Raw genomic sequence first — 25451 nt, forward strand, 5'->3', positions numbered from 1 at the left:
ATTTTACAGCACAGGGAACAATCATGTCTCCTTCCAGTCCAATTGACTGATGACACAGTCTATGTGCTGTTTATGTACAGTCTATATATATATATATATATATATATATATATGATATGTGTTTTTATATATATATATATATATATATATATATATATATATATATATATATAAACTTACCTTTTGTTAAAAAAAAACAATAGTTTTTTTATTATTTTATTTTTTCATTTATTGGACCCATACTTTTTTATGTATGGATTAATACAATTACATTTTATTTATTTTTTATTATTCTCAGCATTTTTTTTTTTTTTTTTGGCAGAAATCGGCTTCCGTAAAAATGTTAATCCAACAGCCAACATTTAATCTATCTTTATTTGTAAAAGGAATATTGTAAACTTTTCAGGTCGTGTTTTTATTTACGGTACACTGCGTAGTTTTCAGGTCGCACTGTGGCGTCCGTTACGGTAAAGTGCTGCCAGGTGACGTCACTGTGGAACCAGTCACGCCCATTCAGAAACAAGAGCGAGAGAGCGTGAGGGAGAGAAAGTATTTACGCTGCTTTGACTCTTGGATAGTGAACCTCATCACTGAACAGCGGTGGCACAAACTAAACAGACTCAACTAAAACTCCTCTTAAAGTTTACGTTTTGCTTTGTTGGACGCGTTTTCTTCGAGTCGAGAAGTTGGTGGAAACAAGGTGAGTGATGCACGTTACGTTAAAACGCTACTAATAAAACAAACAAACATACAAACAAACTGACAGTATTTAGTCCGTGAACGCCGCACGGCGAATTCCCCAAGCAGTTAGCTTTTAACTTAATTTTTATCGCAAGTTAGCTGTCAGTTTTAGGATACATTGCATCACAAATTATAAACTTGGTTTATATAACGTTAATAAATATGATTTGTCGTAAAAATTTGGAAACAGGATTGCTGTCAGTTACTCCATTTTTCCAACTTATCAGTGGCGCTCAAGTTCACTGATTTCCATAGTCTTTCCTTTCCATGACGGATTGTGTTTTCCTGGAACGAGCAGCCGTTCATTTCCTTGGGAGGTGGGGGCAAACAAGCAAGTAAGGGGTGTGTGTGTGTGTGTGTGTGTGTGTGTGTGTGTGTGTGTGTGTGTGTGTGTGTGTGTGTGTGTGTGTGTGTGTGTGTGTGTCTCTGTCTCATCCAATTACCTCTTCACAGAAGTCTGAGTCGATGCAGTGTGTGTGGAAAAAAGGAGCTTTCATTCAGGGACTTGAAAAGGTTTTCTCTCAGCACAGGCCCCCTCATTCGGAGTTAATGAAGTGCTGGAAGATGAGCTTCTGTGGGCGCTTAAGAGCTGTAGCATGTTGCCGGTATCTATCTGCAGCTCATTATAGGATGAAGATGTGTTTGAGAGTACGTGCATGCACCAACCACAAGGCAGAGCAAAGGTGGAAGGAAAGCACTTATGCTTAAGCCCTGCTTCAGGCCTGTTGTTGGTTGAAACAAGAAAATATCAGCTGATGTGGTGGACAACATCAGTTGTTTGTGTGTGTGTCTGTGTGTCTGGTTTTAAAAAAATAAAAGAAATTTCCAGTGAGGGGTTGTGACATGGTGTCATGACAGAGGTTCAGCCAGGATGTGGTTGTATCTGAAGGTGCCTGTTCCTTCTTTAAGTCTACACACACATTATAAATGGACAGATTTACATGTCTGAAAGCTGCAGTTGAACTGTGTGCTTTGTTGCACACCTGTAGGTTTCTTTCTGCGTGTTTTAGCTTGTTCAGAGGTATTCAGGGGCTGGAAAGGGGTGTCTTTAAATGAAAATGCCTCTTATAACAGTGACTGTTGAATTCCAGCAGACTTGAGTGTTAATGTAAACTCATAAGCCTAAATGGCCCTTAGTATTTCATGGTCATCTTCTTCTTTAATGACTTAATGACCACATTTAGACAAAATTATGTTCTGTTCAGACATTTCAGCTAAAGTGGAATTTGGTGACAGACATGATTTTCACCATTTAAAGCCATAAACATCGTACATGATAGTAGTCCTCCAGACCAGCATTTAAAAATCCTACATGGAGAAATCAATGAAAGAGGGCGAGATTATAGACCAGAACGCATTGCAGCAAGAAGACATCCCATTCTGGGAATACTGGACACGACTGTATGTCAGTCAAACTCTGAGTTTTGGAGCTGTTTCGCCACCATCCACATTTACTTTTAATTTCTCTTAAGATACTCTATCCAGGGCTGCTCTCCCATTCTCTTTGAGCACTGCATCGTGGGAGATTAGTATACATCAAGAGCCCGCTCAGAAATTAGCCATTTTGCATATTCCTTATTTTCCAGTGTGAATTTACTTCATAGTCACTACACTACAAACCTGTTACAGTTGGTATGGAGTTGGGACGAAGCTGTCCTGCATGAAAACCATTGGTGAGGGTGTGTTGTTGTTGTTGCATGTTGTACTGCTGTTCACAACAATCGTCGGGTAAACAGTAAAAATATAGGGTTCATGTTACAAAGGCATGTGCACTTTAATTTATTTGGTTGCCCAATGCAGATGTGCAGTAAAGGTTGAGTCTGGTTCTGGACCGTGCGCTGGTTCTCCCTCTGCATTGTTGGATTAGCAGCATGTATGTCAACTCAAGTTGTGAACATGGCCTTAATCCAACCAGCCAGTCGCAGCTAATCTTAGGCTGCAGACACCTCTGTCTTATTAGATGGGGTTGACAGAAATGCTTTAGAGACTTACTGTATGGCTTAGTCCATAATATGCACTGCTACAGTTGGCCTAGTGGCTATACAATTTCAATATCCACCACTTTTTACTGTAGACTGTCCGGTGCAGGATTTTTGAGCCAGATACTGATGTTGATACCAGTGTATAAGCTGATAGTCCATTTATTAAAAACATAAAGACATAACTGATATTTCAGCCTTGATGATTTATTAGTGTAGCTCTACTTTTTATGCATGAAACCTGTGTTTTAGGCATTGTGAGTGTCAGCTTTCTGCTCTGAGGCATCTCGGTACAGTGTTTTTATACCAGCAGTTTGAATGGCATTGTCTTCTTCTAACCTACTGAACTGAAACAGCAGCTGGGTTTGAATAATAAATGAAAACATATACCACTACATGATTGTTTATTGCCCTCGGTGTCGTGTTGACATTTCATCTCGTCAGTTTGTGTACCAGATGGCATTATTTCATTTAGCTGACATGACACTGCAAAAATTCAGATGAGGCCTTTTGACATCAAAACCAAAACAGCATTGTCATATTTGTCTGCTCTGTCATAAATGCTTGTTTTCTAAATGTCCACTGTGCTGTTAAGCAGCTTAAAAGGCTCACCGGAGTTTTTATGACCGTTCCTTTTACAGCTGCATAGTCGGGAGAGTCGGGAGCTCGTTGTGAAGGCCTTGTACGCTGTTGTGCAATATGATCTGCTGTAATAGTCCCCTGAGAGCGCTGGCTGTAGACAATAAAGCACTGATAATGAGAGAGAGAGAGAGAGAGAAAGAGGTGGATAGAAGATGCTCGCTCACCCTGAAATATGACTGGAATGACTCCTTGAGGCATTTCTGTGCTTATCACCACATCAGTCACTTTTTAGGAAATGTGTGTGAAGGGACATCGCAAAACAACACCACACTTTGCAAAACGGGTAATGTAAAGTGATTATCTTCGATATTTGCATGTAAATTAATGCTTGTTTTGTGGCTTCAGCAGGAACTTTATGTATTGATGGTCCTCGGTGATACTGTTGGCTTCTCTTTCTATGGCTTTCTTTTTTTTTTTGTATCACAGAGATCAGAGATTCGTAAACATTTCTCTTTGTGTCAGCACGAGCGGCATCAACTTACCTTTACCTTTACATGCACACAAAATATCGGCTATTGGGAGGAAACCAGTCTAAAGCAGGAAATCACAGAATGTGTTTACATGCAGCCCCTCTCCACCCCTCTTATCTTTCAACCAAGCAAGTATATTACTGATGCGTGATGCTCCAGCCTCTTCTTCTGTTTGGACCAACATTTGGACTCATTATACAGTGAGAGAACAGTGTGTTGAGAGAGCACAGTTTTTCTGAACAGTGAGAATATATGTGAAGTTAAGAAATTAACCTGGTGTTTAGCTGTCAATATAAATGATCAGTTTCTCCCTCTTAATCCCACACACATATTAAGATTTCTCATCTACGCTTAAGAAGTGTTACTGCAGATATCCAGCAATAACAGGTGTACTTAAAATGCACTGATAGAAAGAACCAGACTTAAGCTGTTTTTAATGTTCAAACCAGATGTTTTGTTTTCTTTAAGTACAATTAGACTGTTTCAAACCAAATCTGTTTTTCATTAAGACTACGCCAAACATCTTAGTGGGTGTTCAGACAGAAAAGAGGTCTGCATTAAATTTACAAAGGGGTGTGTTGTTTTAGCTCCTGGGGACACATCAAGAAGCAGATCTATGGGTTTGATGTCTTATCAGAAGCAAAAATACAGCACAGCAATTTATAAAAGTGACAGGGTTTTTACGACTCTGTGAAGTTACCATGGCGAAAATTTTATCTTTACATGCAACGATCTCGAGGAAAATGGTAGAAATATGCTAATCTAAGCAATTTTTGCCAAATGACATTGATTTATATTGTAGTAAAAGGTCAACCAGGTTCAACGTTTTTGTATTTTACACGAACCAACACTGGTTCATCTACCTGCTGAAGCAGTGGCAGTGTGTCAGCTGTTAAATTTGCTGTCTGGTTATTTTATCCAAAAAATCAAAAAAAAATGTACAATATCAATCTTAATATAGAATTACTGAGTTCAGATATTCTTTATCACATCGTTTTTTTTCTTAGTCTACGCATTGCAAGGAGTTGCAAGATGTACAATTTGCAAAATGTATGCTGCAGAAGTTCCTCATGCATTTATCAAGTGTGGCATCTCATTGAGGAGCAAAACTTACTTTCAGCCCTGAGTTTCATACCTTAGAGGTGTTGAATTACACTGTGGGAAAGAGGTAGCACTCTGCCAGTACCATGTAAACGTATCTACATGTAGTACAGTAGCACTAAGGTGGGTGATGGTCCTGCACAAGTCAGGACAGGACACACACAAGATCACGTTTCACTGTTTGTGTGGGGATTGCTGTATTTGTTTGCCGTCCTGCTTATCTGTGTGCGGCAGGTTGAATGTAGTACACACAAGCAGAAACACCATGATGGAGTTCTGTTACACTCTATTCAGAGTAGGCAGCGTCATTTTCAGCTCACTTTGACCTTGACTTGAGTTGCTCTACAGTTTTTATTTGATGTACTGATGGGGACCCGGTTACTGGCAGGAAGTCTTCACCCACAAGAAGTGACAAATCATAACTTGTGGCTCAAATCCAGACGGTGTCTAACACGGCAGATAACATGTGAGAAAGCCGCACTCGCCTCCTTCATTCACTTCAATGGGACCAGTCCATTCATGCAGCCTCTTGTGTTGTTTAAATGCAGGGCTTTTTTTCTGTCTTGGCCATTGTTGTTCCTTATCTGTCTGCCTTTCTCTGCTTCTAACCCTTGTCTGCTTTTTCGCCACTTTGTTGTGGGAAGAATGACTCTCCCCACACCCCACCCTCTAAATCTTATTTAGACAGGAACTGATATACCAGGATCTTATATTCCCCTTTGTTCATTCTTTATAGAAATAACGTTTTACTCAGTGATGCTTTTACATTTCAATTTCTTAAAGTACAACAATTTATTATATGTATAATGTATTGATGGGAAAATATAATAAACCCCATAAAGTTGCTGCACTGGTGTATAGTTACTGTATGTCCTCACTGTTTTCCATGTTGACTCTCCTGTGAAGAGATCTCAGCGGCCACAAGGTTTGTGCAAAAGTGGTGAAACACTTGCTGCTGTTGGGGCATCATGGGAAGGTGTCAGTCAGCTCACAGTATGAATCCCCTGCAGAGAATTAGAGGTTTCACAAGTCGGACTGTTTCAAATGTTGAAACACGAGACGTTTTTGTGTATCTGTCAGTGTGAAGCTTGATTGTTAGGTTGTGAAGATAATATCTGGTTATTGTTTGGGGAACAGTTGCTGATTAAATTGCTGTTTGTGTCTCGGTGCATGACTTACTGTTCGTCCATGACTCCCATCAGCACAGCGAGAACGTAACGGGTCACCGTGGCCCGGGCTTGACAACCCTCTAGATTTAAGACATCACTGGAAATGGTGCTAATCTGCCCATCCAAGGTCCAGTTAGGAACATTACTGTCTTGTTAGTATTTTGTCTCAGTTTCAACCAGCACAATACTGAAGAGAAGAAAGAAGCCATTGTCATTTTTCAGCAGTCAGCTGGCTCCAGTGCCTGATGGGAAGCTCTGTTGTGCACCATTGAATTTAAACTGATGGGACCATATCCTTCTGTCTCTCATCATTTCTGTGTTTCTTTGTCTTTCTGGGTTGTCACTCTTTTGCTCTCCTCCAATTAGAAAGTGAGCATTGTTCCCTTTGTTTACGGTGCTTGTGCAGCCCTTGAGCAAATGGCATATGTTACTGCAGGACTGTTGCATTTTACAATGTCAGCAAACATCCTTATCTTTATCGGCAGATGTTCCATCTGTGGTATCAAATCAGAAATGTTTCTACACATGAATTTTGGTAGCTAAGTCAGTTTAGTTTCATGATTACTAGTTTCCTCTATTTTGCTTTAAAAACAGTAAAAGTAGCTTAATTAACAAGGTATGCAACAGGTCAAATGGACAGTGCATTTTAGGAACGTTCCCCATGTGAATGTTTTCATACTAGCGCTGATACAAGAACAGTACAGATGAAGAAGAAGAAGCCAAAGTTCACAAATGTAGGTCATTCACCTGTTGTTGTTCACATTTTAAATTACAGTAAAAAAAAATTAAAAAATGAAAATGGAACAAAAAGTGACATCACTGAATGTTTTTTTTTTTTTTAAATTAGGGCTGCAACTAGCAATTATTTTCATTATCATTTAGTCTGCAGATGATTAAAAAAAAAAATAACTTGGCTTTATTTAATAACTTTATTTTATTTATTTATCTTTTGCCTTCACAAAACCCAAGACATTACTTTATAATGATATAAGCCAATGTCAACCAGAACCAGAGAACCAACTAATCACTGCAGCTCTAGTTTACATACTTCGCTAAGTTGAATCAGATCGTAGTCATTTGTTTTGAATAAACAGTGACGCTGTAACTAAGCTTTGGCATTGTATGTCCCTTCTACACCAGGAAGAAAAAAAAATTTCAGCACCATCATAAATTAACTGCAGCGACATTTGCAGACTTAAGATATTTCCTTCTTCCGTCACGCTCGTCTCATGTCATTTTCAGGTTCAGTGGTCTTGCTGCAGGAATAATGCGTCACCTCGGCCTTTCTTGTTTGTCTGATGTAGTGTACACCACAGTGCTGTAATGGCTCTGTATCGGCTCACCACAGCTTCAGTTTCACCACCTAATGCAGTGAGAGATTATGATGGAGGCAATCCTGTAAAGCACCAAGACTAAAGTAGTGGTTGATTTTAGTGCTGAGACACATAGAGCCTTTTATGATCATTGCTGAGTGACATCTTCCATAGCCAAAACCAAATTTCCTTCAATAAGTAGATTTATTGAACTGAAACTATAGATTTTTTCTTTCCTTTCAACAACTGAAGTAAAACACTTCCTCAGGTCATTAAACTGACAATTTCCTCCTTTTTTAACTTTTTTCCTTGAATTTCAGTCTGGTGTTTGCGCAGTAACTTTCCACACACTCTGTCCGACCTGAGTGTGACTGATTCAGCAACTTGTTAAGTTTCAGGTTTTAGTGTTTTTTTTTTCCCCACGCTGGAGTGTGCTGCTCTGAACATTTACCACGAAGCATATAAAACCTATGATGAGGTGATGATTGATCCGTTGTTGTGCCTAAGGGCGGCAGTTACCTTCCACAGTCCAAAGCCATGCAGCTTAATTAGCGTCTCTAAATTGCCTCTAGGCTGAATAGTTGTTTGTCTCTATATGTCAGCTCTGTGATGGACTGGTGACCTGTCAAGAGTGTACCCCGCCTCTCACTCACTGTCATAACCTCCAGGCTCCCCCACGACCCTCAAAGGATAGGTGGTATATCCGATGGATGGATGAATCAGATCCTGACACACTCTTCTTGTGGTCAGTTTAATCACTACATGACGATGTACGTGGCGCTTGTATGATGTAACCCTTCTTCTCTTTTTTTCTTGGGAACCTTCACGGCAGAGCCAGCAGCAGTGGCGCTTTGAGTAATTGTGTTGCTGCTGTACGTAGTATTGACGTAAATACGACCACATGTTGCAAATATTGTTGATGTCATGGTATGACACACTATGTGATTTTAGAGTAACTCAACTGTTGTATGTTTTACATATCAGTGGATCTCCTGGATTATTATGTACAAAAAAAAATGTCATGCTGATCATAGACTGCATCAGTTTTCATTATTTTTACATTTGACAGACACTTTTATCCAAAGTGACTTACCAGTGAGGAGCATCTCTAAAGCTTCAGTGCAGAAGGAGACCTTGGTGTAATTACTAAGTACCACATCAGTTCATTAAGTTCAAGGAGATCAGGTAAAGAAGTGAACCAAAAGTGCATAGTAAGTGCTAGTTAGACATGTTAGCGCGTTAGAGGTGTTAGGAGAGGAGGTGCTCTCAGAAGAGATCAGTCCTCAAGAGATTCTTGAAGATAGAGAGGGACGCCCCCGTTCAGTAGTTTGTTCCACCATCGAGGACCCACAGACTAGAACAGTCTGGACAGTGATTGTCTTGTGTGCAGGAATGGCACAGAGACTCTCATTTTTTTTGCAAATAACTAAACTTATGCAGGTATTTGGTCATAAACTAAACTCCATCCAACAGTTGTTGAGATATTTCAGTCTGGACTGAAGTGGTGGACAGACAGATCATCATCATCATCATCATCATCATCATCATCATCATCATCATCATCCATGGAGCCAGAACACCAGTATAACTAAAATAAAAACAATTCTACACATGGGGGCTGTAAGGTAGTCCCAAAACAATCAAATCACACCTGCAGCAGCTAAAGTGTTTCCCTTCTCTGGTGATTGCACAGGATGAGTCCTCACTGCTTCCTGTTTCCTGCTGTTTTCGAAAGTGTTGATTATCGGCTGTGGTTGTGACGCCCTGATGACACGGTGGAGCTTTCAGAATGTGGGAGGAGAGGAAGAAACCAAAGGAAAGAGTAGCAGGGGAGGGAAAGTGGAACCTCAAAGGTTTCCCGGTGGAGTTTTCTTGTGAACAAAGTTGTGTTGACAGGTGTGTGCGTCCTCATGCATGTGCACAATACAAACAAAAATGAGGACCCACTTGTAAAAGCGTTGCTCCGAAGCACTACTAGTGGTCAAAAACTCACACAGGTTACCTTTAACTATAGTCGTCCGTGCAAACGTAGAAAAATATATCATGTTGCTGTTCTATAACTACAGCAAAGATCATCGAAGACCATCTAGTGTCGTGGTGCTGCTGGATTGAATACAAAATTTCTGCCCCAAGTGAAGCAGTTTGAGTATATCAGGGTCTTTGTTCACGAGTGAGGGTAGGATGGAGCAGGACAGGTGGATCGGTGCAGCATCAGCAGTAAAGCGGGTGTTCAGGAGCTGAGCCAGAAGGCAAAGCTCTCAATGTACCAGTCGCTCCTCGTTACAACCATCACCTTTGGTCATGATGAGTGTTGGGTCATTTGTCAGCCAAACAGATCTGACAAGGGCATCAACAGTTGGCAAATTTAAGCAGCAGAGTTTAAACTCTCCAACTGCACAGATGTACAGTATATGTGTTAAGTTTACACAATGCTTCACCATACTAAGAAACTAAAACAAGGATGTGTCGATGAACAGCTATGATGTAATTCAGCCATGAGACAAAAAAACTGGTTAAAGCCAGAAGAGATGGATACAAGTGGGCTTCCCTTTTTGTTTGTACAAACATTAATTATTTTGCTTTGTTTCAAGTTAGAGAAGCGTTTAATTTCCATGAACTAAAAGGTAAGAAACAATAGGATTAGGTGAAATTGGTTTGATCAAAGACCATTATTTGACTCCTCACCTATTCTTTACTAAGAGCACCCATATGAATAAATCATACTTTCAAATGAGCTACCTCTTTTGATTTTTATGTATGAAATGGATCACCCTCATCCATCACAGACTTTGAACACATAGATCAGGCACTTAAAGCTCCTGAATACCTAAAATCTCATGTTTTTTTCCAGTAACATTACATATTGATGACAAAAATAGCGACATTTGAAGAAAAAAAAGCATTATTAGTTAGAGCTTATTATTATTGTAAACCCAAAAAAACTCATCAGTTCTGCGTGTGAATGGTTTGATCAGATTTGACTCACGATAGCATTTCAACAGCAGCAAACAGTCTCCAAATCTTGATGCAAATATTGTTAATTTTACCTCAGTCTTTAACAAAGCACAATAAGTGCTGCTGTTTCTGTGACGTGGTGCTACTGCATTAGACTGTTTTCTAAGTTAAAGGAGCTACTTGTAAATTTTGCTATTGCTACGTAGCCAGCATTAGCATTAACAGCTGTTAAAATAAAGTAGTAGATAATCTGACTAAACTGTTGGACTGTTGGAATAGATGCTCATCAGTGCGTCTTGGTTGCTGGATAAATACGCAAGAATGAGAACACGTTGAGTTGGTCCATGAGAGAGATAGGATTGAGAGCTATAATTAATCAATAAGAAAATTAGAAACTTTGATATACTGTTGATATGTTACACTGCTTTACAATATAATACTAACGCAGTCCCAAAACAAAGATGTTTCTGAACAAAGCGTTACAGGAAGAGACAGCCACCTTCCCAAAATAGATACAGCAAGGTTGGGCAAGTTGGCTAAATATACCACATGCTTTTGTTTTGGTATCACAGCTTGGATGGGTTGGCGGAAGAGACGAGTGCTTCCTCTGAGGAAACTGTTTTATTTTGGCACAAAAAGTGAAGGTGCAACAACCTTTAAAAGAGCAGTTTGTGGATACATGAGGTAACAAGATGTTGGCTTGGACCCCATGAGGCCACTCAGTGGACGAGACGATTCAGGGCGAGGCTAAAGTCCAATATGAAAGGAAAAGTTGAGCCGAAAACCTTTGGCAACAATGTCAGGAAATGCCAAAGTTAATCACCTGAAGCGCTCTCTTAGTGAGGTTCTGGGAAAAACACCCAACACAACAAACCATAACACTGTTACATTTCGAGCTTCATTGTTTTCTCTCAACTTCTAAAAGACGATTTTAAACATAAGGGAAAATCAAGCTCAACAACATCGACTGAAAAGAAAGGAAAAATATTGTGATAACATTTTTTGCCGCAGGCACCATTTTTTAATAATCATCTTCAAAGGATTCTAATCATTTTTTTTGTGTTAAGTGTTTAGAAAAATCTGATCATGATATACATTTTTTACATAAACTCTCAAACACTGGCATCAGGATCAGCCTCAGACTTCCTGTATCGGTCAAGCTCTTATGAAAACAGGCCCAAAGATCACAGCACAGATTAGTGTGTGATGTAAACTGGTGCCCTCCGATGACCCTATGTTTTCGTTATTTTTTTAATTTTGGAAATACCTGCACCTGGAACTGTGCATGCAAATGGGGATAACACCAGTGGTGCTCAGGAGTCCGGGAGAGGATGCTGCTGATGTGAGTCGCAGTGTACATTCAGCTTTCATGGCTGTGTGTATGATTGAAACACGGGAAATACTGCATTGACGCACATTGGAGGGTGAGTCATCAAATTGTAGCATCAGGACCATCTCTCATTGTCACATACACACACATATCACATTTGGCCTTGCACAGACACACACAGGACCGTACACCCACCCACACTGACTTCCAAACACACACACACACAAACACACACACAGAGCCTAATATAATAGCCTGTTAAGCTTAATGTTTTCTGCCTTCAGTGCTCAACGCTGGCTGCATATTGTGTCTAAAGCAGCTTCTCTCATTCTTTATCTCAGCACATAGAGGTCCTCAATAACCTGGAGCTGTTAACAGCCCCCGTCCACTTCATTTTCCTCAGCTGCTTTGAAACAGAGATGTCACCATGACTGGGCGACCATCAGCTGCAAAAGCTGAAAGTCTTCTTCATTGGTCTAAAATGAACAGTGCAGTGAAGATGTAAAAATGAAATGGTGATATTTGACATTTCATAGCTCAAATTATTTATTAATTATAGATAGATCAGGATCATTAATTTGTACCCTTACACTTCAGTGTGTATTAAGGCTTGAAATCATCCCATCTTTTCATTCTTCTCCGATGCAGCTGAATTTCTTTATTTTAAAAAGGACTAAAGTCTCACCTTCCATTATTAGTTTTTTAGCATTTTAGCACTCCGGTTCCCTCATCCTGAAGTCTCTGGGGTTTTTGTTAGACGGCTGAAATAAAGTCTGTGGTTAACATAAGGTCAAGACATTTTCACAGTTTTATTCTACGGTATAAAATACATCAGCACCTCAGTCATGATTTCTTTAAGCTTTTACGTCTCTTAAAAAAAGGCCGGTTGCTAACAAGTGTCTAAATGAGACTACAGAGGTTGTCAGGGTGACGTTGAAGTCATGTGACGGTGGTGTAGTACCTTTATAGCCTAACATTAGTTTTCTATTTTCTACTGTAGTATTTATGCTTCAAAAACCATAAAGTTGCGTTCAGTAGTGTAGATTGTCCTGCTGAACAAAATTTGTGAGTATCATAAATGTTTGTTTGTTGCAGATCTTATTTTCTGCAATAATCCAAAAGCCCATGTAAAAATCGAATTGGCAGTGTAGTGAAGGCTTTAAATCAACATTTAAAACTTTGTGTAAAGAAATGAAATATAGATAAAATCTAATTGAACTGTTAACTGCATAAATTAAATTTGACAAATCCACATATTTAGACATTTTTCTTTTTGGTATCTGGGCAAAATTGCCTGACGTGGCGTAGTTAAGCTAAGTAATGCTAAACAGCTGCTGGCTTCATATTTACTGTACAGGTATGTGAATGGTGTCAAAGCGTATTTCCCAAAATGTCAAACTATTCCCTTACTACTGTACGCACTATAGATAAACGTAGAGGTAAAGTAGAAACAATAGAATAGGGACTGTTTTGGCTTCTATTACCTGAAGATGTTGTTGCACACAGTTTCTCAGCTCCAGTGCAAAGCTCCTCTAACATGTAATTACAGCTGACTGCCCCTCCCCTCTCTGTTAATTATATATTGGTTCATATTCAGCTGTCACTGGCTTTGTGTCATCTCTCCCTTGTGGACATCTTCTCTCCTCTCCTCTGTTTCCCCCCTGGGATGAACAAGGAACTGTGTAACTGTGTGAGAGAGACAAAGCAAAGTGGCTGGAAAAGAGAGAGATTGGGATGATCGTGTTAAAAGTTTCAGTTCCTCACACGGTCATCCTGTCCTGCGCTTTTCTCACCACTGTAGCTCACTCTCATCTGTCCTCTTTGTCACCTTGGTTTTAAAATACAGACAGCATCTCTTGGTGTGTGTTTGCATGCAGGCATTTGACCTTTAGTTATCATTTTCAGTTTCAGATGATGACTGTGGAATCATAACATTTCATTTTTATCTGCATATCCAGTTTGATTACATTTGTGTTCAGCATTGATTCCTCAGTGGGCGGATGTTGCCATAAAAAGCTTTTTGTGAGTTGAATTTGAATTTTTGGATAAATCAAATCTGTTCATCTCTACATTCATATCTTTGTTTTTCTCTGGCTCGTCCAGCAGTAAGTCCTCAGCAGGATGGGAGGTGACAGGACTTCCTGGTACACGCAGAGACACGACCTCATTCACCAGTTAAAAGATTTTTTTTTTTTTTTTTTTTTTAGCTAATTACCATTATAATAGAGTAAAACACTGATTCTGGTGTGTACAAGTAATTTTGGTATCTGTCCTCTTGTCTAACACTCAGCAAGAAAGCGAATAAGAGTATTTACTAAAACGTCAAATATTCCTTTAAAGCAGACTAACCAGGAAGCCCATGGAAATTTATTATTATTATTTATTATTATTATTATTATTATGACCTTGTTACTTGTATTGAAAAGTGCAATACAATAAAGTGATTCACACCAGTTTATATAAAACACACAAACAAATCAAAGGAAAATGTAAATGAAATTACACAATAAAAGCATTTTATAAAACTTTGTCTTAAGGAGTGAGGTGAAATAAGTCTGATCTCCTCTGGCTGGTTGTTCCAAAAGCCCTGCGTCCTTTGGTTTTCAACCTAGACCTTGGAATGGCCAGCAATGCGCTACCAGAGGATCTCAGACTGCGTCTCGGCTCATTAGGGGTTAAAAGCTCAGAAATATAGGGAGGGGCCAGCCCAAACCTGGCCTTGAAAGTAATGAAAAGAATTAAAAAATCAATCCTAGAATGAATGGACAGCCAGTGTTGAGGTGTGAAGACGGGGCTGATATGAACATGTTTGGACTGGGATTTATAAACTGTTTGCGTCACATCACTGTATATTTTTAAATCCATAATAGGGAGTAGCAACACTTACAGTCACTGATAAAGAAATCTCAAGGACTATTCTTTTACAAGTGAATGCAGCTCTAGATGAATGGATCCAGTCTTGCAGAAGGTGCCAGGCTGAAACTCTAAACCAGTTAATGGAGTCTGCATAGATTGACCAAATGTGTCATCCTGCCTCGTACAGTGTAATGGCTTCATCACATGGGTAGTGTTTGTCTCAGCAAAGCTGTAGGTGTGTGTTGGCTTAAAAAGCTCACTGGACTGGTATTTGCTGTATCAGCAGGGTCTCTGGGTGTCCAGAGACCACTATCATGGAAAATTCCAAAGGATACAGGTTTAGTGCCGTGTGTAGCTTGTGTGCAGCTATTGTGTGTGTGTGTGTGTGTGTGTGTGTGTGTGTGTGTGTTTGTGTGTGCGAGAGAGAGCAGGGAGATGCTGTGTTTATATAGAAAAAAATAAAAGGATTGTGGTTCAGCCAAAGCCACAGAGCCACTGTTGTGGCAGCGTCTGTTATAGATGCTGTTGTAACAGAATTGACAGACACACAACTCCAGCCTTAAAATTTGTTTCGCAATACTGTTTTAATCTAATAACAACTTTCCTCTCGCTATTGTCTGAACATTTTGTGGCCCACATTTTTGTCCTTTTTTAAACTCATATTTTGATATAAAATAAAAATGTACTAAATAGAATATGTGTAGATTAAGTGTAAGTTGGGGAGCATTTTATATCCAGTCATATATCCAGTCATAACCATCGCTTGCATAATAACAGTAGTTTCACGAAGGAAGTTTGTGGCTACTTATCTGTGTGTGAAACTGGCACCGGGGCTTTTAGTGTGAAGTTTGAATTTCTGTGGAAACTTTACAGTTTTCTGTCAAAACATGAAGTCCTAGGTCTGACACCACTTTCCCATTCATTTAAAAACTGCACTTCACATTGATGGCCTCAGTCTTTGATGTGGCCATTTTACTCAGGAAACCTTTGATTTGAATCAAGATTCGACAGTGAAGAAGTGTTCATGTTCCCTGTGTTCTTAGACAGGATTCTTTTTAACGTTACTGTAGCGCCGTTAAAGGAGCTATTTGTAAGTTTTGCTATTGCTACATGGCTAACGTTAGCATTAACAGCGCTTTATTTAGCAGTCTAGAAGAAAAGGTGGAGGACTGAAGGAAATGTATTATTTTATTATTCAAAATAAAATACTCAAATTCAAATGATGTGATTCAAAGTCAGCATGCGTGGGAAAATAACCAGCACGAATGTAAAGTACAGAGTATGGAAAACCATCACTATGGCCCATTAAAGCAGCAGGCAGTAAAGAGAAAAACTACCCGGGCTAAATCTGTACTCGCCCCATCATGTTTTCCCAGCCTCCCTCAGGCTTTATCTTTTGCTTATCGGCCACTTTTCCATTTCATTCTTCCCTCCCTCTGTGCTCCTTGTAAAGACCCTCCTTCCTTTTGTGTTGCTGTTCTAGAGCAGCAACTCTGTCACTGCACCTCTTAATGATTTGTCTTTCCTGTTTTTTTTTGTTGTTGTTTTTTAGGATCCAAATTAAAAAAAGAGATTAGTCTTAATTTTGTGTCAGTAAATTCACACTGGTATTGGGGGATTGCTCTCTCTGTGTTGCCGTCAGTTGTATCCCTGCCTCCCTCCAGCAGGAAGTATGTTGTTCAGAGAGGCTGTGATTACATTAACCTCATGTCTATTGAGTTAAGATGGATCAGACACTCTGCTCACTCTGCTCTGTGTCCTTTTTGAAACTGTAAAATGTATTCAGGCTCCTGCTGTCAGTGTGTGAAGCTGTGCGAATGTTAAACAAGCCACTGTGTGGTAAGCAAACCTTCCTGGATAAATATACTTGTAGCTTTAAAAAGAAAACTCTCACCCAGAACTAGCAGAGATAAGTGACCGGCTCAGAATGAGCACTCATCTGTGAATCTGCAGATATTCTGAGAGTCTGTTGACATCTGGCAGGAGGTTTCTGGAGGTTGTGTTATCTCTTTATTTAGGACTTATTGTTTGTCTGCACACAGTTACAGTGAAAGATATCAGTGCTTAGGGTTCCTCCCTTCAATTGGTATTATTCATCCTCATGCAGTATAAAAGGCAGCAGATGATTGTAAAGCTGTACTTGCATGCTAACATGCTAACAGTGATAACGCTAACATGGTGATGTAAAGCAGGCAGAATGTTAACGATCTTAATTTGGTGTATTAACATGCGAAAATTTGCTAATTAGCACTAAATATAAGTTTTTAACATTAGTTTTGCTTGTATTTGATCATAAGGCAAATAATTGGACAAAGTAAAATTTTGAGCTGATGATGGAGATAAGTGAAACAGTAAGGGATCCAGTGGTAACCACGACTATCTGTACAAAATTTAATGTTAATCCATCCAGCAGTTGTTGAGAAAAACCAAAGACGTCGTCTTTATGGTGGCATCTGTGGAAAAATGTTACTCATCCATATATTATTAGATATTTATGAGCCTGGTGGATCGACTGACAATCTGACCAATGTCCCTAGAGCCAAAAATTGATAATAAGAATATAAGCAAAAATGATTAATTTTGGCCACTTGAGGGCAGCATAAAGGGCTGAAAACACAACATTATTTTTACCAACTTCCTTTTGGAAACATCCGACTAAAGCTACTAAATGCGCCATCTTCTTAACCAGCAGCTCACCAAGGTTGTTTGTAAGTCCTTTGGTGCCGGGCAGGAAGTGTGGAGCGAGTTTACCAGAACTTTATTGAGTTTGAGGGCATTATAACCAAAACAGTGAGAGTTCTGCTGTAATTTGCTGTGCGCTGATTGTGGGATAAAAAATATTGAATGGTGAAGGTTTAAACTTCAGCTACAGTCAGTCTTAAACTCGCAACCTTCCACCTGTAAAAGTTAAAAATCCTGTTCTTGGAAACCTGGAAAATCTTCTCCATCTTATTCTACCATCAGCTACAGACATACTGAAAAATATTTACTCACTGAGCTGCTGCTGATGCCTCTGTCATTGTTAACTTTTATTATATTTGTATAAACCCCCCCCCCCCCCCCCCCCCCAAATCAATGGAGGTTTTCTTTTCTGCTTCTCCCTAATTGGCTGACATAGCTGGCGATGTAATGACTGATGATGTAAGTCGCGGGGCGAGGTGAATGAAGGGACTGTTCTCCTTGTAAGGTCACAGCGGTGTCGGCCTTTCCACAAATTGTTGTTGCCATGGTAATGAGAGTTCTGTGAATGCCACCAGCAGGTCACTGATTCATTGGTTTTTTTTGTTTGTTTGTTTTTCTTTGGGGGGGGGTTGTTGTGCTTCAGGGCTGAGGGAAGAGACAAAACATGTTTTTAAAAGATACTTAACTCGTGTGTGAGTGATGGGGAGTAAGACTTCACATCTCTTCTCCTGTGCTGCTCTCCTCAGGTGTTTCACTTCACAACCTCTGCTGAGCGACCCCTCCCCCCTCCTTCCTCTCCACACACACTGACTCCGACGTCCTCCGTGATGTCCTCTCAGGCCACGCCCATCCAGGGGTCAAGACCTGTGACCCCTCCGCTGAATTCTGCAGGATCCATGCTCTCTCCGGTGTCACATGGTAAAGGCATGTTTATTTTAGCTACTTTGAGACTGTTGTCAATCATATCAAACTACGGTGTGCACATAATGTGAAGCAGCAACGATAGGAAATTTCTGTTGTTTTCTAGCATTAGCAGATTCTTAATACAACTCCTAATCAGAGTGCAGAGTAAACAGTCAGGTTGATATCAGTGAGATTAGATTACAAACAGTAACATTGGATTACACGCAGCATTTTCCTTAAATCCACTCTGTGGGTGAAGATATTTTAAAACCAGCAAATCCCAGTGGGCGACAGCAGCAACAAGGACTTCAATGCACAAAAGCAGAATGTTATATAATTATTTATTGTGTTATTTCATTCAATGCAGATGCTGTAAACATGTATGTCAGCTCATTCTTAGGCACTGCTGGAAAGGCTGTCTGATAAGTGATGTCGTGTTTAAATTTTCATGATGTGTGACACCAGTTTTCTGTCCCATCAGAGTCCCTGCAGCCTCCAGTCTGCAGACACAGAGACCGCTCGCCTTCCCCCCTGAGAGGCTACCTCATCCCCAGCCCTCTGCCCACCCGCAGAAACAGGACCTGCTCAGCGTGAGAACACATACACACACACACATACACATACACACACACACACACACACACACACACACACACACAGCTGCTATGTTTCCAGTATAGTGAGCAAAGCTTGTTGAATTTATTAGTTACTTGTAGCAGCAAAGTAAAGAAGTTAAGGTGACAACACACTCAGTAAAAACAAGAGTGAGCCACGTGTGTTGAAAGAGCTGCACCCTTTTTGATTTACTGGATTTAATGATAAACACAGGACGTGATGATGATTGATAAATAACTCTATGTTTTTCTGTGTCTGTTGATTGGGCAAAAGTTCCTCTGCCCCACAAAATTCAATCAATGCAGCCTCAAGGACTTTATCATTCACATTGTTGAATGGTCTTTTTTCTGTCACCCTCCACTTCCTCCGTCTTTCTGTCTATATTTCTCGCTCTATACAGGACGGCTCGAGCATCGGAGGGTCCCGTGTATACTGGTGTGTGTAAATATTTTTCCCGCTCCAAAGGCCATGGCTTCATCACGCCATCGGACGGGGGCAACGACATCTTTGTCCACATCTCAGAGTAAGCTGTGTGTGTAATGTGAAGACTATAGGTCCGCAGTGTGTGTGTGTGTGTGTGTGTGTGTGTGTGTGTGTTTTGGGGGGGGTTAACTTGCTGTTTTAACTTGCATCAATATGTTCTTATGACTAATCAGGTTATCTGGAAATGATGTGAATAGAAAGGCATCAACAGATGGTGTGTGTGTGTGTGTGCGTGTGTGTGTGTGTGTTCATGCAAAGAAGAGTGAGTGGTACATTGTGTGTTTTTTTTCTCATTGTCTCTGATGAGGTGTATGAGGGGGCTGCTTTGGTTTTAATGATCGTCATCAAGTTATAGTAGGGCTCTGTGTAAGAGCAGAGGGACACACACACACACACACACACACACTCCGAGCTTCCTTTTGGTGAGGAATGATTCAAACAGATTCTCTAAGGAAGAAAGAGAGAAACAGAGAACCTGTTTTACAATATACATTGTGCTGCCGTGTTTCATGTGTACATAGGTGTTTAACTGTGTGTGTGTGTGTGTGTGTGTACTTTTGTGTATACACTGCTGATGTCCATGTATTTTATGCATGTGGGAGAAAACAAAGGCACAGTGGTGAAGGTCATCAGATATTCTTTTGTCCTCCTACACCTCTCCTGCAGCTCCTGCCATCTGTGTGTGTCAAACACAACTTGACTTGCTGTGAAGTATTAAAGAGGGTTTCATATTCAAGGGTTATAGTACGTCATCATTAATCTGGAAAAAAGGCCTTTGATGTGTGAATGACGTGCGTCCACACCAGTGTTTTCACACTTGCTCAACACTAAAGGAGCAACTTAAATGTTACACCTACAAAATATATATTACGCATAAAATATGAAAGTGCAAACGTCCAAATGCAGTTACCCAACATGCAGATATTTGCCCCTAAACAAAGTTCAGCTTAGACTTGTATTGGTGCTCCTGGCTGGAAAAACAAAACAAAACAAAACAGTGCATCTTCTGGTGAAGTTTAGTGGAAGTTCAAAGCATTTTACTTGCTGGTTGTTTTTGCTTTTCAGCTGCAAATATCTGTACGTACATAACTTAGTAGTATTTCATAGTTTGTCAATCTTTTTTTGTTTTCCTCTCCTCCAGCATTGAGGGCGAGTATGTGCCGGTGGAAGGCGACGAGATGAGCTACAAGGTTTGCTCCATCCCCCCCAAACACGAGAAGGTCCAGGCGGTGGAAGTGACCATAACTCATCTCAACCCGGGAACCAAACACGAGACCTGGTCAGGACACGTTGTCAGCAGCTGAATGCTGACCCTCACAGGGGGTGGGGGTGGGGGGGGGGTTAACAAGGCCAGTGGGTGGGAAGGGAGACATAGATGGAGGGGGCGAGAGGGAGAGGATGATGGTCGGGTGGGGAGAACTGAAACAGAGGGCTGTTAGTGGGCAGAGGGAAGACCAGGTAGAGTTATTAGACCTCTGTGTTTAACTCTGAGACGGCTGGGATACGTCAGAGAAGACATGACCAACATCCTGAGCTGACAAATAAAGGTTTTACTTGGAGGAAAATCACAACCATCTCATAGTCGTATTGAAATGTGGGAGGCTGACTCTGCCCTTCTGCAGAAATGGGTAACTATATCAAGGGAAGACATAGAGCTGGTTTGACTGGTTTGACTGGTATATGAATAGATTTATGATTACAGTGGAGAAATGTTTATCATGAAAAGATTTATAACATTACAGTAGGTTTCTCGCTTAGATTTTTAGAGCCCCGGTGTTGAAATTTGATGTATGTTGTTTGAAGTTTTACTTAATTTGATGAGGAAATAATCTTCAGCTGCGGTTATTCATTTTCTGGAAAAGCTCTAAACACATTCAGTTCAGCTTTGCAGCGTTTGAGAATAAAAGCTCCTGTGGTCACAACAGAACTCGTGTGGAGTGTTGAATAACAGAGGTCACTGTATAAACACTCCATGTTACATTTTCCAGCACAATGGAGTCATTTTCCAGGTATAATGTTCGTGCCTACTTCTACCCAGAGAACTTACAGCTCTGTTTGTGCCTACTCACACCAATCTATCATCTGTATTTGATCATGTGGCCATATCAATGAATTAAAGCATTTGCAACTGGTACACCTTCATGGATTCTGCTTTTTTTTTTTTTTTTTTTTTTGGGATGAACATCTTTTAACAAATTCTGGTTTGAGTTAGTGTGAAACAAAATATGCATCATTACAGTGGTGAAAAGTACATTTACTCAAATACTTTACTTAAGTACAATTTTTATATTCAATATTATGGATACATTAACTAGGATTGTCTCACTAAAATTCAGTGTCATGTGTTTGATGCAGTGGATTTGTCATCCGTACTACAGATAAACTTTATTTTGCTGCCCTCTTCTGTCCACATCTGTCTACTGCAGCTTGACAAACGGTTCAGAGGTCATAATGTGTTTTCTGCTCACAATCGTCCATCATTTTCACAATGGTGGATAATTTTATCCATAATAAGAATTAAATTGAAAATTAAAAGAGAAATGGCATATAAATTATTTTATTTATATTTTAGTAGTTAGGGTAATCAATTAAATGAAAATCAAAGCTGAAAAAGGAAACTGAATATTGATATGAGAAATTGATATTGTCAAATTCCAATTTGAAAAAAAGGAAATTGAAACTTAAATACTTATATATTCTCACTAGATGTTTTACACAGTTGTCATTGTGTCTTTAACTACTTTTAGCCATTTGAGCTACATTAGGCTCAGATGTAACTAACACCTGCTTACCATAGCTTTGTTACTGGTATTCATGCTTTTTCTCCTACAGTCATTACAAGTAACAACAGTTTAAAAAAAAAAAAATAAAGTTGCATGTGGCATTCCTGACTAGAAAGAAAACCCCATATTTGTACTCAAGCTAGAAATGAATTGAACAACAGAATTTGTAGATAACTAAAATCCGATTCATCTTGTCGCCTGATACAAAAGATATATCTGCACAAAGGTTGTGCATTGGAAAGCATTACATGGTGCAGGGTTCTAATTGTTTGATTAAACAAATGTAATGTACAATTACTAAGTACATTTACATACTACCATGACCATTATTACAATTCTTGATAATTCTAAGCGAAAGATAATAACTCATATAAATATTAGTTTTAATTGTGACCGACAGAGAACAATAATCATTATTTGTCCGACAGGTTTAGTTTAGTTGTTTTATTTTGAAATGATGTCACTGGAAGTGTACTATCATGTCTGATTTGATGCTGGCAAGAATATCTGCGGTAGTTTGTGCTCCACATCAGAAACAGTTCTTTATAAATAAAATTATAACCAGTAATCGTGTGAGTGTTGTTAATTATAAGAATTACATAAAACACTTTTTCTGATGTGTTTGTTGCAAATTTAATCTAGTGTTGCAGTTCCTCATTGTGACCACTGGATGGCAGTGAACACAGAAGACAATTAACTCATGCAGCTCAGTTAATACCATAGGTTAATACAGGTCAAGGAGAATATAGCATAGTACCACCTCCAGTGAAAAGTTTCAAAGTAAAATACAAATGTTTTTTGTTTGCTTTGTTTTATTCAGAGCCACATAGTGTAGTTGTGTAGATATTATGGTTGTTAATGTATTGTGTTTGCACGGTGAAAGAAATGCTGCTCAGTATATGTCAGTTGTGTTTCTTAAATGGATTGTGAGTTTATTTCCACTGGTGCAGGTGTATGTTAGTTGAATGGAATATGTGAAAAATTCTTCACATGACAATGAAATTACATAAAAATATTCATTACACAGAACCAGCTAAACACAGTTTTAATGTCTTACTTTTATTGGTGCCTTTCTGAACAGTCATCAAAATTATTGAACACAAGGACCCAGATGTTAAAGTGATAATCAAGCTAATTAGTATTGCGCTTCACACTGAAAAAAAGATCATTCTAGACTACAATTCCCATAATACAACTCAATAAGACCCTCCTGTCCTAATATAGCTTGCATTATTCAAACTCACTCCCTGTGTTTGTAGCACAGGCTCTATGTTATAAATCTGTAGTTTCCATCCCCAAACTCAAAACGCTGGTGACATCACAATGACATCACCGGGGTTTTCTCAGATTTTGGAAAACTTCTTATAGAAAGTTAAACTGACTTTTAGTTGCATGCCTCTGCATCAGAGGAAGTTGCAGGTTTCAGGACCACATTTCCTGGACCCTATAGTTTTTCATGACACCTACGAAGTCATTAGAGAGAAAGTATTTGGGAGGCATTTTGTATATGCCTAACTGACCCTACGCCTTACCAATTCTCTAGGTGGCACACACAAAAAACTAGGGTCCTAGAAATGTGGTCCTTGGACAGTGGTCCTGATCCTGCAGCCTCCTGTACTGCAGGAACATTGGATGCTTTTATGGATAAAACTGGTGAAGTGTCTCCTTAAATGTTTAACCCTACCTGTGCTAAAAGATTGGCAGTGGTGGAATTAACTCAAGTACTGTTGTCAAGTAGCCTACAGGTTAGTATTTCCATTTTCTGTATATTTGTACTTCTTGCTCCACTTACCTGCACAGCTGTAGTTGTAGTGGTGTAGTTGTGTTTTTAGCTGGTTCGGCCAGCAGAGGTCACCTGATCTCCATGTTGCACCTGAAAGGCCACTTGCACTGAGTTGCCATTTCTGGCAAACACCTTGTAAAAGTCAGTGAACCACCAAAGCAGGTGTGCAGTGAGTTCAGACAGTGAGTCATAGGATGCTTGTTATATGAGGCCAGTTGACTGTTGACTTCCCAGTCAAATTGCATAATGACAGTAAATGGCACCCTCCAGTCTGTCAGAGGATTAACCAGCGGTAACATGTTAAAATCTTTTTTTTTTAAAAATGGGCCACGTAGGGGGAGAGCAACTTCTACTACACCTGATTTAATCCAATCCAATTTAAATTATAGAGCGCTTTTTAAAAAACAACACAGTTGACAAGTACAGTGCTGTACAATAACAATAAAATACAAAAAAAAAGAGAAATGATGATGGGAACGAGAGGTGAGGAGGAGGAAGAGGAAAGGATGGAAAAGGGAAGAGAAGGGTGAGAGAAAGGACGCAGAAGAGAAGGGGTGAGGAGGAGAGAGAGAGAGAGAGAGAGAGAGGGATGGAGGAAAACAGATGATGAGAAGGGGGAGGAGGAGGAGGAGGAGGAGAGGGAGGAGCAGGGGGGGGGGGGGAGGCATTCAGTCTGTTCACTCGCAGCAGCAGCAGCAGCAGGACAATGGGCTGTATCCACCACGGATCGTAACGGGCGCCGGGCTGTTTCCGACCAACTGCAATATAAGGTATGACTGACGGGCCGCAGCGGCGCGGGAGTCTGTGATGGTCTCGGTCTCGACAATGTTTACTCTGCGTTAAATAAATCTGCCGTTTGTCTGTGAAAGAGGGGAGGCTGCAGGAAGGAAGCGACGCAGCGCAGCAGTCAGCCAGCGGGGCCTGCCAAACCGACCGTCTGCCTCTGGGTCCTAAACCGGACGGTGACACGTTATAACCAGACGGCGTCAACCGTTCACGGTTATCGGCAGCAGCCTGTGTGCTGGATATTAACGACGTGATACGCCAAAGTAGGAAAAAAAATTACACCCGGAGCTCTCGATCTCCGTCCTCACGTTTCCACGAAGAACGTCACGCTGAAGTCCGTTGCAAATCTGGCCGTTTTAAATGTCCGTGCTCACCTGCAGAGGGAAACACCTCCGAGGGTGTGAATGAAACCTGCTTTTGATTCGTCGAGGTTTTTTGGGAGAATTCGGCCTGCGACTGATTCATCAATATGTGCTTCATTACAATTTAAAATCCAATCTTTTATGAGAGCACGGTGCACGTCCCCCGTCCGCTCGAGTGTATTTTTGACGTAAGGGTAACAAGAGGGACAACACGCGAACCACAAATAATAGTTGACCTTTTAGACGTAGTAAACGCTCCTCCGTGTGTTACATACACGCTGAATTAATGAGCCGCACATTATGATTCGCAGCGGATGTAAAATTTTATTTATTGATGAAGATTTACTTGCGAGAAAAGCAGCGTCATAAAAAAGCATGTTTTCGTATGGAAGTTCGGAGCGAGCAGCATATGTCGGGTATGCCAACAATGCCTCTGTCTAGCCAGCAGCAGCAGCAGCAGCAGCAGGAGCACGCAGTGTGTCTGCCAGAATGAACCTT

At 40.1% G+C, this 25451-nt stretch overlaps 2 protein-coding genes across 3 annotated transcripts in view; both read left to right on the forward strand.

The window, feature by feature from the left end:
- The first annotated feature begins 532 nt into the window (after positions 1-532).
- On the forward strand, positions 533-21381 carry carhsp1 (calcium regulated heat stable protein 1). The gene is made up of 5 exons (XM_056400450.1): positions 533-700; positions 17985-18156; positions 18623-18731; positions 19157-19279; positions 20381-21381. The coding sequence occupies exons 2-5, from the start codon at positions 18066-18068 to the stop codon at positions 20541-20543; spliced, it is 486 nt and encodes a 161-aa protein (XP_056256425.1). The 5' UTR covers positions 533-700; positions 17985-18065; the 3' UTR covers positions 20544-21381.
- Positions 21382-24466: 3085 nt separating this feature from the next.
- Positions 24467-25451, forward strand: part of LOC130184742 (neurabin-2-like) — a 30209-nt gene continuing 29224 nt past the window's right edge. For both annotated transcript variants that reach the window (XM_056400782.1, XM_056400783.1), the window contains exon 1: positions 24467-24575. The gene's annotated coding sequence lies outside the window, so the exon portion shown is untranslated. The remainder of the gene's footprint in view (positions 24576-25451) is intronic.

This window comes from Seriola aureovittata, chromosome 17 (assembly GCF_021018895.1).
Source record: "Seriola aureovittata isolate HTS-2021-v1 ecotype China chromosome 17, ASM2101889v1, whole genome shotgun sequence".
NCBI classification, from domain to species: Eukaryota; Metazoa; Chordata; class Actinopteri; order Carangiformes; family Carangidae; genus Seriola; species Seriola aureovittata.

What these genes read in the sequence shown, in the direction of transcription:
- carhsp1 (XM_056400450.1), top strand. Translation starts at nt 18,066, where the DNA reads ATGTCCTCTCAGGCCACGCCCATCCAGGGGTCAAGACCTGTGACCCCT. An exon ending in GCTCTCTCCGGTGTCACATG is followed by an intron (nt 18,157 to 18,622) that starts GTAAAGGCATGT and finishes CTGTCCCATCAG; the next exon opens with AGTCCCTGCAGCCTCCAGTC. An exon ending in AGAAACAGGACCTGCTCAGC is followed by an intron (nt 18,732 to 19,156) that starts GTGAGAACACAT and finishes CGCTCTATACAG; the next exon opens with GACGGCTCGAGCATCGGAGG.